The sequence below is a fragment of the Phyllobates terribilis genome, unplaced genomic scaffold (assembly GCF_046119375.1).
Source record: "Phyllobates terribilis strain yellow unplaced genomic scaffold, ASM4611937v1 Scaffold_10__3_contigs__length_209671492, whole genome shotgun sequence".
Classification (NCBI taxonomy): domain Eukaryota; kingdom Metazoa; phylum Chordata; class Amphibia; order Anura; family Dendrobatidae; genus Phyllobates; species Phyllobates terribilis.
This window is the reverse complement of record NW_027362770.1, coordinates 184846085-184862031: the sequence shown is the minus strand read 5'-3', so window position 1 is coordinate 184862031 and position 15947 is coordinate 184846085. Positions and strand designations below refer to the sequence as shown.

General features: G+C 52.0%; 1 protein-coding gene across 6 annotated transcripts in view; it reads right to left on the bottom strand.

Annotated features, from left to right (window-relative positions):
* WNK1 (WNK lysine deficient protein kinase 1) overlaps positions 1 to 15947 on the bottom strand; it is a 63372-nt gene that overhangs the window by 11562 nt on the left and 35863 nt on the right. For 3 of the 6 annotated variants that reach the window (XM_073650324.1, XM_073650325.1, XM_073650326.1), the window contains exons 9-19: positions 11641 to 11874; positions 9574 to 10563; positions 6403 to 6471; positions 6164 to 6292; positions 5262 to 5459; positions 2726 to 2790; positions 2454 to 2616; positions 2267 to 2383; positions 2003 to 2176; positions 302 to 359; positions 57 to 182 (exon numbers count right to left, since the gene is read on the bottom strand). In XM_073650324.1, the coding sequence (XP_073506425.1) occupies positions 57 to 182; positions 302 to 359; positions 2003 to 2176; positions 2267 to 2383; positions 2454 to 2616; positions 2726 to 2790; positions 5262 to 5459; positions 6164 to 6292; positions 6403 to 6471; positions 9574 to 10563; positions 11641 to 11874 (2323 nt within the window). The remainder of the gene's footprint in view (positions 1 to 56; positions 183 to 301; positions 360 to 2002; positions 2177 to 2266; positions 2384 to 2453; positions 2617 to 2725; positions 2791 to 5261; positions 5460 to 6163; positions 6293 to 6402; positions 6472 to 9573; positions 10564 to 11640; positions 11875 to 15947) is intronic. The other 3 variants (XM_073650327.1, XM_073650328.1, XM_073650329.1) reach the window with 3 other exon arrangements.

Below are 15947 nucleotides of genomic sequence, written 5' to 3'. Positions count from 1 at the left end.
AACGACACCTAATGTACGGGGCAGTATACAGAGCGGCGCTCAGCCCCACCAATCACCTGGAGGATCCTGTGCCGGAGCGGTGAAGAAGGTGGGCTCCCGCAGGCGGCTCTCCGGGACCGGACTCACGATGAAGCGTCTCCCCGCGGAGTGGACCACCTGCATGTTCAGGATCGGGGCGAGGTCTGGAGGACAAAACCGTAAATCAGCAACTCAGGTCGGGAGCCTGGGCCTCACCGTGCCAGACGCCCCGCAAGGGCACCGCCCAGGAAAACCCTCAACGAGAGAGGTGGTCGCCACTTACCTGGTCGCTGGGGCAAGTAGTAGACTGGGTCCGGATGCCTGAACTCGCCCACCAGCTTCTGGAAGGAGAAGACGCAGTCACCGCACGTTACAGACGTAAAAAGAGCGGCGACACAGAGGGGGGAGGAGAAGCTGCGACACAGAGGGAGGGGGGAGAAGGAGGAGAGGCAGCGACGACACAGAGGGAGGGGGGAGAAGGAGGAGGAGCGGCGGCGACACAGAGGGAGGGGGGAGAAGGAGGAGAGGCAGCGACGACAGAGGGAGGGGGGAGAAGGAGGAGGAGCGGCGGCGACACAGAGGGAGGGGGGAGAAGGAGGAGGAGCGGCGGCGACACAGGGGGAGGGGGGAGAAGGAGGAGGAGCGGCGGCGACACAGAGGGAGGGGGGAGAAGGAGGAGAGGCAGCGACAACACAGAGGGAGGGTGGAGAAGGAGGAGGAGCGGCGGCGACACAGAGGGAGGGGGGAGAAGGAAGAGGAGCGGCGGCGACACAGAGGGAGGGGGGAGAAGAAGGAGGAGCGGCGGCAACGACAGAGGGACGGGGGAGAAGGAGGAGCGGCGGCAACGACAGAGGGAGGGGGGAGAAGGAGGAGGAGCGGCGGCGACACAGAGGGAGGGGGAGAAGGAGGAGGAGCGGCGGCGACAGAGGGACGGGGGAGAAGGAGGAGCGGCGGCAACGACAGAGGGACGGGGAAGAAGGAGGAGCGGCGGCAACGACACAGAGGTAGGGGGGAGAAGGAGGAGGAGCGGCGGCGACACAGAGGGAGGGGGGAGAAGGAGGAGGAGCGGCGGCGACACAGAGGGAGGGGGGAGAAGGAGGAAGAGCGGCGGCAACGACACAGGGACGGGGAAGAAGGAGGAGCGGCGGCGACACAGAGGGAGGGGGGAGAAGGGGGGAGAAGGAGGAGCGGCGATGACAACACAGAGGGACGGGGGAGAAGGAGGAGTGGCCGCGACACAGAGGGAGGGGGGAGAAGGAGGATCGGCAGCGACACAGAGGGAGGGGGGAGAAGGGGGGAGAAGGAGGATCGGCGGCGACACAGAGGGAGGGGGGAGAAGGAGGATCGGCGGCGACACAGGGAGGGGGAAGAAGGAGGATGGGCAGCAACAGAGGGAGGGGGGAGAAGGAGGAGCGGCGGCGACACAGAGGAGGGAGAAGGGGGGAGAAGGAGGATCGGCGGCGACAGAGGGAGGGGGGAGAAGGAGGATCGGTGGGCACAGAGGGAGGGGGGAAGAGGAGGAGGAGGATCGGCGACAGGGAGGGAGGAAGAGGAGAAAGAGGAGCGGTGACACAGAGGGAAGAAGAGAAGGAGGAGCGGCTACATGGAGGGAGGAGGAGAAGGCAGAGCGGCAACACGGGGGGAGAAGGAGGAGCGGCGACACAGAGGGAGGGGGGAGGAGGAGAAAGAGCAGCGGCGACAGAGGGTGAGAAGGAGGAGGAGAAGTGACACGGGGGAGGGGGGCGTGAAGGAGAAGCGGCGACACGAAGGGGGGAGAAGGAGGAGGAGGAGCAGCGACAGAGGGAGGGGGGAGGAGGAGAAAGAGCAGCGGCGACAGAGGGTGAGAAGGAGGAGGAGCAGTGACACGGGGGAGGGGGGCGTGAAGGAGGAGAAGCGGCGACACGAAGGGGGGAGAAGGAGGAGGAGGAGCAGCGACACGGAGGGGGGGTAGTTAGGATTGGGGAGGGAGCAGCGTCTCCGGTACCTGTCCCTCCGGGTAGTACGCGTCGTCCTTTATTTCCATGCTCTCCGCCTCCTGTTCGCCCTCTGGCTCCGCATTCACGTCCTCGCTCAGCATTTCGTCGGCCTTTTCGATAATGTCCTTCACCTGCTCCACGAAGGATTCTCTCTCGGAGGCCAAGATGAAGACGTTCTGAACCTGCGGGAGAGAAAACAAGAACAGAAAGCGGCTTTAGGGGGAGAGACGTGAAGACTGATCCGGTCTTCCTGACACAAGCAGGTCACTCACCATGATGGTGGCGATTTCCTCCGGGTTGTCTCCGTCCAGGTCAAACTTGAAGGTGACCATCTTGCGGTTGTGGGTCTCCAGCTGGCACTCTACCACTCGGTCTCCTTTGTTCGATACCTAAAAGACGATTCGTTATGAAGACGCACGAAGATCACATAGCGTACAGAGCGCCGGAGGGGTCACTCACGTTGAGGATCCTCAGTTTGGGGCGCGCCATCTTCTCGTGTCGGGATCGGCTGCGCACAGATTTCCGGTAATGGCGCTTGGCCGTGCGGCCCTCGTGTCTTCCACTGGACGCTGCCACGCCCTCATTGCCGTCGCTCAGGCCGGACGCCACGTCCGAGTGGGCACTGCAAGAGGAAGAAAAAAATGTTTAAACTTTGACCAAGTCCTTTTTTTTTGGCCGGTGCCCTTGTGATCCTTTACACCCCATGATGTATATATCCATCTGACACTTACCTGTCCATGGAGGAGACCACCTGGGTGGTCTGCGGTGTCTCCACAGGGGCAGCGCTGTGTGGCACCTAAGATAAAGCGCAGACTTACTATGGAGTTGTATCACCCGCGCAGATGATGGCAATGTACAATGCCGGCCTGACACAAAGCAAAGACCCTCTGCACCGCCCGCCGATCTGCCCTCAACATGCAGGACTGGTGACCGTACCCAGCCCCCGCCATGCAGCGTCCGCACAGCCGGACCCCCGCAGTGTGAGTAGCAGAAGACACAGCAATCGCCCAGCAGCGGTGAGACGTGGACCCCGGGGGGCTGAGCCATGCTAGTGGGAAGGTGGAAGACTCACGCCCCAGGAGAAGGACCAGTGACAGCACGATCGCCACAACATGGAGTCCCCCCGCTGCAAGAGAGAGAGGACGATGTACAGGGGCAGCGGGGTCCCGAGGTGCTCACACTATTACATGTATGGGGGGGCTGCAGGGCCCCCAGGTGCTCACAATATTACATGTACGGGGGGCTGCGGGGCCCAAGGTGCTCACACTATTACATGTATGGGGGGCTGCAGGGCCCCCAGGTGCTCACAATATTATACATGTACGGGGGGCTGCAGGGCCTCGAGGAGCTCACACTATTACATGTACAGAGCGCTGCAGGGCTCCGAGGTGCTCACAATATTACATGTACGGGGGGCTGCAGGGCCCAAGGTGCTCACACTATTACATGTACGGGGGGCTGCAGGGCCCAAGGTGCTCACACTATTACATGTACGGGGGGCTGCAGGGCCCAAGGTGCTCACACTATTACATGTACGGGGGGCTCCAGGGCCCCCAGGTGCTCATAATATTATACATGTACAGGGGGCTGCAGGGCCTCGAGATGCTCACACTATTACATGTATGGGGGGCTGCAGGGCCCCCAGGTGCTCACAATATTATACATGTACGGGGGGCTGCAGGGCCTCGAGGTGCTCACACTATTACACGTACAGAGGGCTGCAAGGCTCCGAGGTGCTCACAATATTACATGTATGGGGGGGCTGCAGGGCCCAAGGTGCTCACACTATTACATGTACGGGGGGCTGCAGGGCCCCGAGGTGCTCACAATATTACATGTACGGGGGGCTGCGGGGCCCAAGGTGCTCACACCATTACATGTATGGGGGGCTGCAGGGCCCCCAGGTGCTCACAATATTATACATGTACGGGGGGCTGCAGGGCCTCGAGGTGCTCACACTATTACACGTACAGAGGGCTGCAAGGCTCCGAGGTGCTCACAATATTACATGTATGGGGGGGCTGCAGGGCCCAAGGTGCTCACACTATTACATGTACGGGGGGCTGCAGGGCCCCGAGGTGCTCACAATATTACATGTACGGGGGGCTGCGGGGCCCAAGGTGCTCACACCATTACATGTATGGGGGGCTGCAGGGCCCCCAGGTGCTCACAATATTATACATGTACGGGGGGCTGCAGGGCCTCGAAGTGCTCACACTATTACATGTACAGAGGGCTGCAAGGCTCCGAGGTGCTCACAATATTACATGTATGGGGGGCTGCAGGGCCCAAGGTGCTCACACTATTACATGTATGGGGGGCTGCGGGGCCCCGAGGTGCTCACAATATTACATGTACAGAGGGCTGCAGGTCTCTGAGGTGCTCACAATATTACATGTACGGAGGGCTGCGGGGCCCCGAGGTGCTCACAATATTACATGTACGAGGGGCAGCGGGGCCCCGAGGTGCTCACAATATTACATGTACAGAGGGCTGCAGGGCTCCGAGGTGCTCACAATATTACATGTACAGAGGGCTGCAGGGCTCCGAGGTGCTCACAATATTACATGTACGAGGGGCTGCAGAGTCTGGGCGCTCACAATATTACATGTACGGGAGGCTGCAGGGCTCCGAGGTGCTCACAATATTACATGTACGGGGGGGCTGCGGGACCCCGAGGTGCTCACAATATTACATGTAAGAGGGGCTGCAGAGTCTGGGCGCTCACAATATTACATGTACGGGGGGCTGCGGGGCCCAGAGGTGATCACAATATTACATGTACGGAGGGCTGCGGGACCCCGAGGTGTTTGCAATATTACATGTACGAGGGGCTGCAGAGTCTGGGCTCTCACAATATTACATGTATGGGGGGCTGCGGGCCCAGAGGTGCCCACAATATTACATATATGGGGGGGCTGCAGAGTCTAGGCACTCAAAATATTACATGTACGAGGGGCTACAGGCCCAGAGGTGCTCACAATATTACAAGTACTGGGGGCTGCAGGGTCTGGGCACGCTCAGTATTACATTGCTGACAGATTGGAATATTCATCCAGAGGCGGAGACCCCAGTAATTCTCACAGTGGGGGCTTTGTGTACATCAGTGGTCTCCAATTAATGCAACAATACATGCTGGGAGTTGTAGTTTTCTACAGAGCCACACTGATCTGCACAGTCCTCTCAGCGGCGCTGGTCTCTCGGCCGTAGCCTCGTCAGTAGTTGCGGTATATCATGTGCTGCCATGACTGATAATCGCCTGCGTACCTCTGTGATGGGCTGTGATGGAGGCACCGCAGGCTGTGGCGCTGCAGGGAGGACGCCGCCGATCTCCATGTAAGGCTGCGGCATGTTACCCTGGTATCCGGGCTGCGCCAGGGGAGGAGAGACGACTGACGGAGGGTGACCAGCAAGAGGTGGTCCGGTCTCTACAGGGAAATGGGCTGGAACCGGAGCAGGAAAACCCTGGAGAGAAAGCAAAATGTGATGTCAGCAGCACGGAAATACGGAGACGAGCGGCGTCTACACACAGGACGAGACACCCGATACAGAGATACTTTATCCCACTAGCGGGAGCTCCCTGTATACAGAAATACACAAGGTCCTGTCTGCAGCCACCACTAGGGGGAGCTCCCTGTATATATAGATACATGATAAGATCCTGTCTGCAGCCACCACTAGGGGGAGCTCCCTGTATATATAGATACATGATAAGATCCTGTCTGCAGCCACCACTAGGGGGAGCTCCCTGTATACAGAGATACATGATAAGATCCTGTCTGCAGCCACCACTAGGGGGAGCTCCCTGTATATATAGATACATGATAAGATCCTGTCTGCAGCCACCACTAGGGGGAGCTCCCTGTATATATAGATACATGATAAGATCCTGTCTGCAGCCACCACTAGGGGTCTCTGTATACAGGGAGCTCCCCCTGGTGGTGGCTGCAGACAGAATCTTATCATGTATCTTTGTATACAGGGAGCTCCCCGTAGTGGTGGCTGCAGTCAGAATCTTATAATGTATCTCAGGATACAGGGAGCTCCCCCTAGTGGTGGCTGCAGACAAATGTATTATATAACTTTATACAGGGCATTTAAACCTGAGTAGCAGGTAACTTGCGGTTATGAGGAGCTCACACTTTTCCACACCCGGGGCCGTCACTCACCTGTGGGACTGTGGAAGCCACCTGGACCTGGGTGATGATGGGCTGCACCTGGGCCGGTTGGTTGGGCAGAGCAGCGGGCATCTGGTACTGTGTTGTCGGATGGGCCGGGGGCGGCTGGTGCTGCACGCTCTGAAATGAGATAATAAATATTCACAAGGGCACAAGGGACGCAGCAGCCATAATGGCCGAGGATGATGCTGCACTAATGGGGAAGGAAGGGGTGAGGTCAAAAGTGTCACCTGAGCGTGTGGGGCTATCTGGATGCCGACACCGCCGGGCACGGATGATGTGGGAGGCTGCCCGGGTACCTGTGCCAACAGCAATAAAAAGACGAAGTCAAAGCGCTGAATGACAACCCTAGTGATCCCCAATACTGAGCCGCAGCATCTCCTGCCCTCGCATTTCGTGCCCTGAATTTGCCCACGTAATGCTAATCATGGGGCAGGTAAATTTGGCGCTGTGGATTGGGATCAGCTACGAATTGTTCCTTAGGAGCAGCGGAGTAATCACTAGTGACAACCCCATGCAGCAGCCCCTGTAACTACAACCCCCAGCGTACTAGGTGTACAGTGGGGAAAATAAGTATTTGATTCGCTGCCGATTTTGCAAATTTCCCACCTACAAATAATGGAGAGGTCGGTAATTTTTATCGTAGGTCACTTCACCTGTGAGAGACAGAATCTAAAAATAAAAACCAGAAAATCACATTGTAAGATTTTTACATAATTAATTTGCATTTTATTCCATGAAATAAGTATTTGATACAATAGAAATACAGAACTTAATATTTGGTCCAGAAACCTTTGTTACAATGACAGAGGTCAGACGTTTCCTGCAGTTCTTGACCAGGTTTGCACACAATAAAGCAGGGATTTTGGCCCCCTCCAGGACCTAGAAATGCTTCTTACGGAGCCCCTCCTTAGTTGCCCTGGCTGTGTGTTTCAGGTCATTGTCATACTGGAAGACTCGGACACGACCCATCTTCAATGCTCTTACTGAGGCAAGGAGGTTGTTAATAATAATTTTCTTTATTTTTATAGCGCCAACATATTCCGCAGCACTTTACAATTTTAAGGGGGGACATATACAGACAATACAGAATAAGCATATCACATCGAAAGGAGTGAGGGCCCTGCTCGCAAGCTTACAGTCTATGAGGAAATGGGGGAGACACAAAAGGTAAAAAGTACATATATTGTATAATGCAGCCTTGATATACTATATAGGATAATTAATACATGGACTGGTGTCCTGCCAGTATGTGTGCAGTCCTGACCGGGGCTATTATGTGCATGGATGGTATGAACCTGAAATTGAAGATTTTAATATGGGGGAAAACTGGGACGGACAGAGTGTGTTTAGGCGATACGCCAGTCTAAAGAAATGGGTTTTTAGGGTCCGCATGAAACTGTGGGTATTGGGAATTAATTGAACTGTCCTGGGTAGTGCATTCCAAAGAATTGGAGCAGCACGCGAGAAATCTTGGAGACGGGAATGGGAAGTTCAGATTATGGAGGATTTTAGTTTTAAGTCATTGGCAGAATGGAGGTAGGGTGGTAGAATGAGCCAAGAGAGGAGATGTAGGGGGGTACTGAAGCATGGAGCGCTTTGTGGGTAAGCGTGATGTTTAAATTGAACTCTATATTGGATGGGTAACCAGTGTAATGACTGGCACAGGGAAGAGACATCGGTGTAGCGGTTGGCGAGGAATATGATCCTGGCTGCTGCGTTAAGGACGGATTGGAGAGGGGAGAGTTTAGTAAGAGGGAGACCAATAAGTAGAGAGTTGCAGTAATCCAGACGAGAATGAATAAGAGCGACAGTAAGAGTTTTCGCCGAGTCAAAGGTGAAAAATGTCCTGATTCTTGAGATGTTTTTGAGGTGTAGAGGACATGAACGAGCGAGTGATTTGATGTGAGGAGTGAAGGAAAGATCTGAATCAAAAATTACCCCAAGCCAGCGGGCTTGTTGCTGGGGAGTAATGGTTGAGCCACAAAGAGAAATGGCAATATCGGGCACAGGTAGGTTAGTGGAGGGAGGAAAGACAGTAGTTCAGTTTTTGACAGATTCAGTTTTAGGTTGTTGGCCAAAATCTGGTGATACATGACTCCATCCATCCTCCCATCAATACGGTGCAGTCTACCTGTCCCCTTTGCAGAAAAGAAGCCCCAATGTATGTTGTTTTCCCCACCATGCTTCACAGTTGGGAAGTTGTTCTTGAGGTTGTACTCCTTCCTCCAAACACAGCGAGTGGAGTGGACACCAAAAAGTTCTATTTTGGTCTCATCTGACCACATGACCTTCTCCATGCCTTCTCTGGATCATTCAGATGGTCATTGTCGAAATTCACACGGTCCTGGACATGTGCTGGCGTAAGCAGGGGGACTTTAATCCATGATGGCGTAGTGGGTTACTAACAGTAATGTGTGAGACTGTGGTCCCAGCTCTCTTCAGGTCATTGACCAGGTCCTCCCATGTAGTTCTGGGCTGATTCCTGACCTTTCTCAGAATCATCCTTACCCCACAAGCCGAGATCTTGCATGGAGCCCCAGACTGAGGAAGATTGACAGTCATCTTGTGTTTCTTCCATTTTCTAATAATTGTGCCAACAGTTGCTTCTCACCAAGCTGCTGCCTATTGTCCAGCAGCCAATCCCAGCCTTGTGCAGGTCTACAATTTTGTCCCTGGTGTCCTTTCACAGCTGTTTGGTCTTGGCCACGGTGGAGAGGTTGGAGTGTGACTGAGTGTGTGGACAGGTGTCTATTATACAGGTAACGAGTTCAAACAGGTGCAATGAATACAGGTAATGAGTGCAGAGTAGGAGGGCTTCTTAAAGGAAAACTAACAGGTCTGTGAGAGGCAGAATTCTTGCTGGTTGGTCGGTGATCAAATACTTATTTCATGCAATAAAATGCAAATTAATTATGTAAAAATCTTACAATGTGATTTTTCTGGATTTTATTTTTAGATTCTGTCTCACAGGTGAAGTGACCTGCGATAAAAATTACAGAACTCTCCATACTTTGTAGGTAGGAAAACTTACAAACTTAGCAGCGCATCAAATACTTATTTTCCCCACTGTAGTTCCGCAATGTGCAGCTCCCATTAGGGTAATTTTGTTTTTTTGTGGTGGAGACCCCCTTCAATATACACATACATTTTTAGGTCGCTCCCTGGAGGCCATTACATCTAAAGGAGGAAATACAAAAGTATGGACCAGACCAAGAATGAAGGGCAAGAATACCAGAACCAGCACATGGAGCGGGACCCTGCAGTGATACCGAGGGAACACGACAACTCATCTGCTATCCTACGGTGGTGCGGGGTCGAGTCTGATCCAGTATGGCTGCGATGCGAGGTCTACGGTCTGTCCTGGGCCCCCCCCGACGATAGAACGCATAGCTAATAACCTGGTGGCCATAGACGGCGGGCTGGGCAGAGTACGACACTCCGGACGGGGGGACACAAAAGACGACTGGCGGCTCTTGCAGGAATTTCTGAGGGTACATCAGAGGCATCTCCAACTTCTGGCTGGACCCCGAAGGCGGTAGAGACAGATATTCTCTGGAGTCTCTCTGGGACGAGTCGCTGGAGTATTCTGCTCTGTTACAGATGAGCGGACACCGTTGGTCCGGGCCCGGGGGTCCGTTCTGCTCCTCAGTCACAGTCTGGAGACGGTTCTGGAGCAGCGTACTATAGGAGACCTCTTCCATCCCCCCAGACCCACAGCGGGCGCAGTAGACACGGTGGGGCACGTACACAGCACCATCGGGTCCAGATGAATGGACGTGAAACTCAAACACGCAGCTGGCTTGTCCTTCGGTGCTCTGTGCGAGGACTGGTGGAGCAGACTGCGGCATGAACACCTGATGGAACAGGACATGGGGCTCGGCGGTCACCGGAGCAGACATGCTGCCCAGAGCGGACGGCTGGGCTGCACCAGTTTCCAGTCTCAGCACTGGTCGGGTCAGGTAGGTTTGACCAGTCTGATAATTATACACTGAGCCAACTTGTGCCATCATAGGATCCTTCGGTTGCCCGGTGGCCGCCGCGGTGCCGTAACCTTCAGCCTGTATGTTATAGGGCACGCTGGCCAGATATATGGCCTCTGCTGGTCTGTTCTGGGAGTCTCCGGCCGCTCCAGCGCCATCATGTCGGAGGTTCGTTATCCTCTGTGCACTCGTCCCATCCAGGAGGGGAATGGGGCTAAGTGTCCGCACGGGGGGCTGGCCGTGATGGCGGACCTGCGACTCCAGGAAGGACGTGCTCTTTCTTCTTTGGGTGCTTGCCGCCATTGGGGACGCGGTGGTCGGTGGTGGAGAGAATGAAATGGGACGCTCGTGAATGGTCGGGAAATAGTGCGACGAGTCTGGGCGTGAAGGATGCGCCGTGGGTTGTGGCTGCAGCGATATGGAGGAGATAAGTGAGACGTTTAGACAGCAGGAAAACAGACAGATGGCACAAAATACAGTCGCCCAACGGGGAGAGGGGAGGATGGAGACAGACAACGAGAACCAGGCCATTGAACGCATGGCGGCCGGCGCAACGGCTGCATTGACGGAGACATGACTTGCTGGACCAGCTGCTTTCCAGAAATCACCATTTACCCCTACGAGGGCTGTCACAGGTGGGCACGACTGCACCTTATACCCAGCTTTCCCAGAACCCTGAGAAATAAATCTGCAAGAAGATTTCGGACATTGGGAAAAGCAGCAACGGCCACCACATAGGTGGTCCCCCATCGGTGGGTCGATGCCATATGATGGGTGAATATCCCCTTTAAGGAACAGCCTTGCACAGTTTTGGGAAGGATCTACAGTCATCCAGACTCCCCAAAGAACAGAATGAGGATGGTGGTCATTACTTCATGTCACTGGAAAGCAACAGCAACATGTCAGCAGCTGACGCCGCCATTGAACCGTTAATGCAGCCGGTATGGGGCAAGATGGGCGATGTCTGGTGAGGAGGCCGAGGAGAGGAAGGCGTAAAACCGCTCAAATTGGCATCGGTGGCGTGGGTGAGCGCCCGGCCGATATCGTGTTCCAGGCGCTGGAGGACCCCTTTAATAGGTTAGGGAGTCTTCACAACTACGTAAAGAATTAAATGTTCTAAAATACTTTTTATTTCAATTCTTTCCAAATCTCTGATTGCTGTCAGTGAATGGTGACCTTTATATCCCACCCGGAGCTCGTTGAGGATGGTCTGGACTGGATACAATTGGAGAATTGGAGTAAACCCTCAGCTGTGTGAGACGACCGGGTCTGTAGAGTATTTCAGTCACCGGCAGTAAACCGCCAGCAGAGAGATTGGAAATGGCAAAGTTTAGAAGAAAGTTTTAGAACTTTTTGGTGCAGGTCTCTCCTTCTCGGCTACTTTCACCAAACCATCACCAGTCTCGCCAGCGCTCACCGGCCGCCCGCATTGAATGCTGACTTATCTGCTGCCATGCTGGGAGGTGCAGAGGCAAGGACACATACAGGGCTGGTATAGAGGGTGGGCATGCTGCATCGCCGCCGCTGCTGCTTGCTGGGGCTGCCGGAGCGTATGGGCAGGATACATTCTAGAGCCTTGGAAAGCTTTTCGGCAAAGGTTTCCTCGGGGGACGTCCAGTGAGGAGAGGCGGGGGCCGACAGAGGAGGGGAGTACGGAGGCAGGAGAGGGGTGGAGGAGCGGACGGGGACGCACACGGACATGCTACGACCCCGGCGTGGCTATGAGGAGAGAAAACACAGAAAATCAACATAACACGAAAACAAACAGGACAATGGAGGTGAAGACGAGTGCTGGTGACAATGGAGTCTTGTGGGGTAGGGGGTGACAGCATGGATGGTGACCACTGGACAGGAAGGGGCAACTAGCGACCGGCTACTGGCACGGACCTCCATCAATAGCTTGTCTTTCGTTTAACCCAACATGTTTCCTGCAGGTTGCGCCAAACAAAGCTGAGAAAGCCCTGAATTACTTACCGGTTATAGGATTTTCCAAAACTAATCAAAATGCCCCAGAGAAACAGGATCTGCCCTCCAAGGAGAGGAAACCTACAGAGTAAAAGGAGGAACCTCTCCAATCACATCAGCACCCCTCCAAAAGAAACCATTCAACGAAAATAATTTTTTATTATGCGACACCACGCGAGCCCAAAACCACCCAATAAAGATCGGAAAGTGACCCACCAATTTAGGGGATAAGGGTACCGCCATGGGTTCCAGAAAACCCCATGACCGGTAAGCAATTAATTTCTGTTCCGTTCACCCATGACAACACCGAAGAGAATAGGAGAGACCCCTTAAACCTTAGAGAGTGGCCACTGCCTGTAAAACTCTTCTCCCAAAGGGAAGATCAGAAGACAACCCCAAGTCTTCTAGGGCCTGAAGGTCACTAACCATAAGGGCCGAGGTTAGGGCCACAAGAAGGATGGTTTACAGTGATTGCCCCATAGGCCTTATTTAGTGCACCGAGTACCAGATTCAAGTCCCAGGATGGCAGTTTTGGGGTGGACATTGGTCTGGACCTAAAGTTAGCCTTTATCGACCTGGAAATCCAACTACTCCTTGCAAGATCACAATGGTATAAAAGGTATAAAGCTCTGACACCTGAACTTTGTCCTTGTAGACAGTCCCTTCTCCAATCCATTCTCGAGAAATTCTAGAATGGGTCTGTCGAGTACAACATCTTTTTTTTTTTTTTTTTTTTATCCCTGAACTCTATTGGAATGTCTGCCATGATCTGCTGGATGTTTTCGTGGTTAATCCCTTCCCAATTTATTTTTGCAACATATAGACCAGATTAGGCGAAAACCCTTTCAAATTCCAGACTGTCAAGTGTAGGATGGATACCCGGGGATGGAGAATCGGGCCCTGGGATCTGGAAGTGAGTTGGAGGGGACCTTCGGAGTCATCGTGTCCAACCCCCGGGCTCAATGCAGGAGTCACTAAACCATCTCAGACAGATGTCTGTCCGGTCTTTGTGTGAAGACTTCTATTGAAGGAGAACTCACCACCTCTCGTGGCCGCCTATCTAATCTGTATCTTCTCCCTATCAGTTTCATCCCATTGCTTTTCTCGTTTCCTTGTGCAAATGAGAATAAAGCTGATCCCTCTACATTGTGACAGCCCTTGAGATATTTGTAGACAGCCATTAAGTCTCCTCTCATTCTTCTCTTTTCCAGCTAAACATTCCCAGATCCTCTAACCTTTCCTCATAGGACATAGTTTGCTGTCCAGTCACCATCCTAGTCGCTCTTCTCTGAACTTGCTCCAGTTTTTCAACGTATTTTTTAAAATGTGGTGCCCAAAACTGGACCCAGTATTCCAGATGGGGCCTGACCAAGGAGTAGAGGGAGATAATTACTTCACGTGATCTCTATGCGTCTCTTAATACTTCCCAGGACTGTGTTTGCCTTTTTTGCTGCTGCATCACACTGCTGACTCATGCGCAGTCTGTGGTCTATTAGTATACCCAATTGTTTTTCACATGAGCTGTTGCTTAATTCTATTTCTCCCATTCTGCAGATGTCATTTTTATTTTTCTTGCAAGGATGTAGAATCTTGCATTTCTCCGTTAAATACCATTTCTATCAGTCGCTGCCCAGTGTTCAAGCTTCTCTATATCCTTCTGAATCCTTTGTCTTCTCTAGTGTTAAGCTATCCCTCCTAGCTTTGCATCGTCTGCAAATTTGATTCGTTTCCCTGCAGTTCTCTTCTCTAGATCATTTATAAAAATGATGACCACCACTGGGGCCAGGACAGAGCTTGTGGTATCCCACTTGAAACACTCTTCCAATTGGACGTGCAACCATTTATTACCACTCTGAGTACGATCACTGAGCCAGTTATGAATTCACCTAACCTTAGTCTTGTCAATCCCACACTTGGTCATTTTTTCAATAAGGATAGCAAGAGATTCTTTATTGAATGCTTTGCTGAAGTCGAGATATACTGTATCTACTGCATTTCCCTGATCCACCTAGTCAGTGATTCTGTCATAGAAGGAAATTAGAGGAGTCCGGCATGACTTGTTTGCTACAAATCCATGCTGCCTCTGGTTAATTACTGTATTCTCATCCAAGTGCTTATATACATGCTGCATAATAATTTGTTCAAAGATCTTTCCTGATCTAGAAGTAAGGCTCAATGGCCTGTCATTCCCTGGTATAGAAGTAAGGCTAACTGGCCTGTAATTTCCTGGCTCCATCTGCTTTCCTTTTTTGACGATGGGGACAACATTTGCCCTTCTCCAATCTTCTGGGACTTCTCCTGTTCTCCAGGAATTTTCAAAGATTCTGGCCAGTGGTTCTGCAATTTCCTCTGGAATTTCTGTCAGTACCCTAGGATGTAATTCATCTGGACCAGGACATAAAAATGTATGTAACTTAGCTAAGTGTTCCCTCACTATCTCTATATATATATCTCTATATATATATATATATATATATATTAGTGTGGATTCTTTTATTTCTTCGATCGCTCCATGAAGATTAGTTGATGTTACATTTGCTTTCTTAGAGAACACAGATGCAAAATAGGAATTTAAAAGTTCAGTCTTCTCATCATTTGATCACTTCACCCTTTTCGTCCTGTAAAAAATCCTATAGTCTTTGGTTTTTGTTTCACTTTTGAGACCCCCCCAAAATCCTTTTTTATTGCTTTTGCTCTCCCTTGCAAGCCTCACTTTATTACTTCATTAGCTCTGCATATAGTTTCCAGGTCCTTTTTTAGGGTGACGTTTTTTCCTACGTATATTATTACACATGTCCGTAGCACTGAAGAGTCTTGATGTCCTATCAGACACATCTATGATTCTATGATCACTGTCGGTCAGTCCGAAATCCCGCTTGCGTAGGAGGAACACATCTCCTGCTTGAGGGCTTCTCTTAAGATCTAAAGAACAAAACTTTAACTTTCCCATTTTGTTTGCTTTATGTCTGGAGACCTCTAACGACTCACGATCTGCTCCAACACCTTGATTTAGTATCCATGACCTAGAAGGTCCACTTTGCTATTCTCCTTCACCCTTATGTGAAGCACTGACAGAGATAACGGATGCAATTCTTCAACCTGAAGGATTTTATAGGTTTATGCCACCAGGGATTCTGGATCTTGTTCCCCTTTTTGATGATTTATGTCCCAATAACACGGTTGTCTGATAAGATGTTTCTTTCCTGGTCAAGTATCCGCAAAAGTAATGCCCATTTCACTGCTGAAAGTGCCTTCAGGTTGGAGGAACTGAACCCCTCTTCTGACCACAGACTCAAGTCCCTCAGATGAGCCCTTCAGCCCTGAGTACTTGCATCTCATAATTCAGGGCAACAGTCTGGGCAGGTTCTCCACTTCTCGCCACCAGAGGAGAGACTGGTTAGCAGTGCTGGAAAGAGTAAATTTGGCATCTAAGAGCGCCTTTAATGTTTTTTTTTTCCCCAGGAATTCCCATTGTAAGCTGTGACCTTATTGGCTCCCAGGGAAGATACCGCCTTTTCTTCTGGAAGAAAACTTCTCTGATTGATTGAATTCAGGAGCATGGCGAGGAATATTTGTGCCCCTTTGTGATAGAGGTTCGATCACTAACTTTAACATTCGTCCTAAGCGCGTCAGGGTGGCTCCGATTTGGACCCTGCAGTGTCGGCTGGATCTGTCAACTATCAGGAAATCGTACAGATAAGGTCTCAAAAGTTGGCCGCCATCTCGGACAGCATCTGCGTAAATACCCAAGGAGCCATATATATTCAGAATGGAAGAGCCTGAAACTGAACGTGCCGGATCTACCCCTCTATGCGAGAGCCACTCTC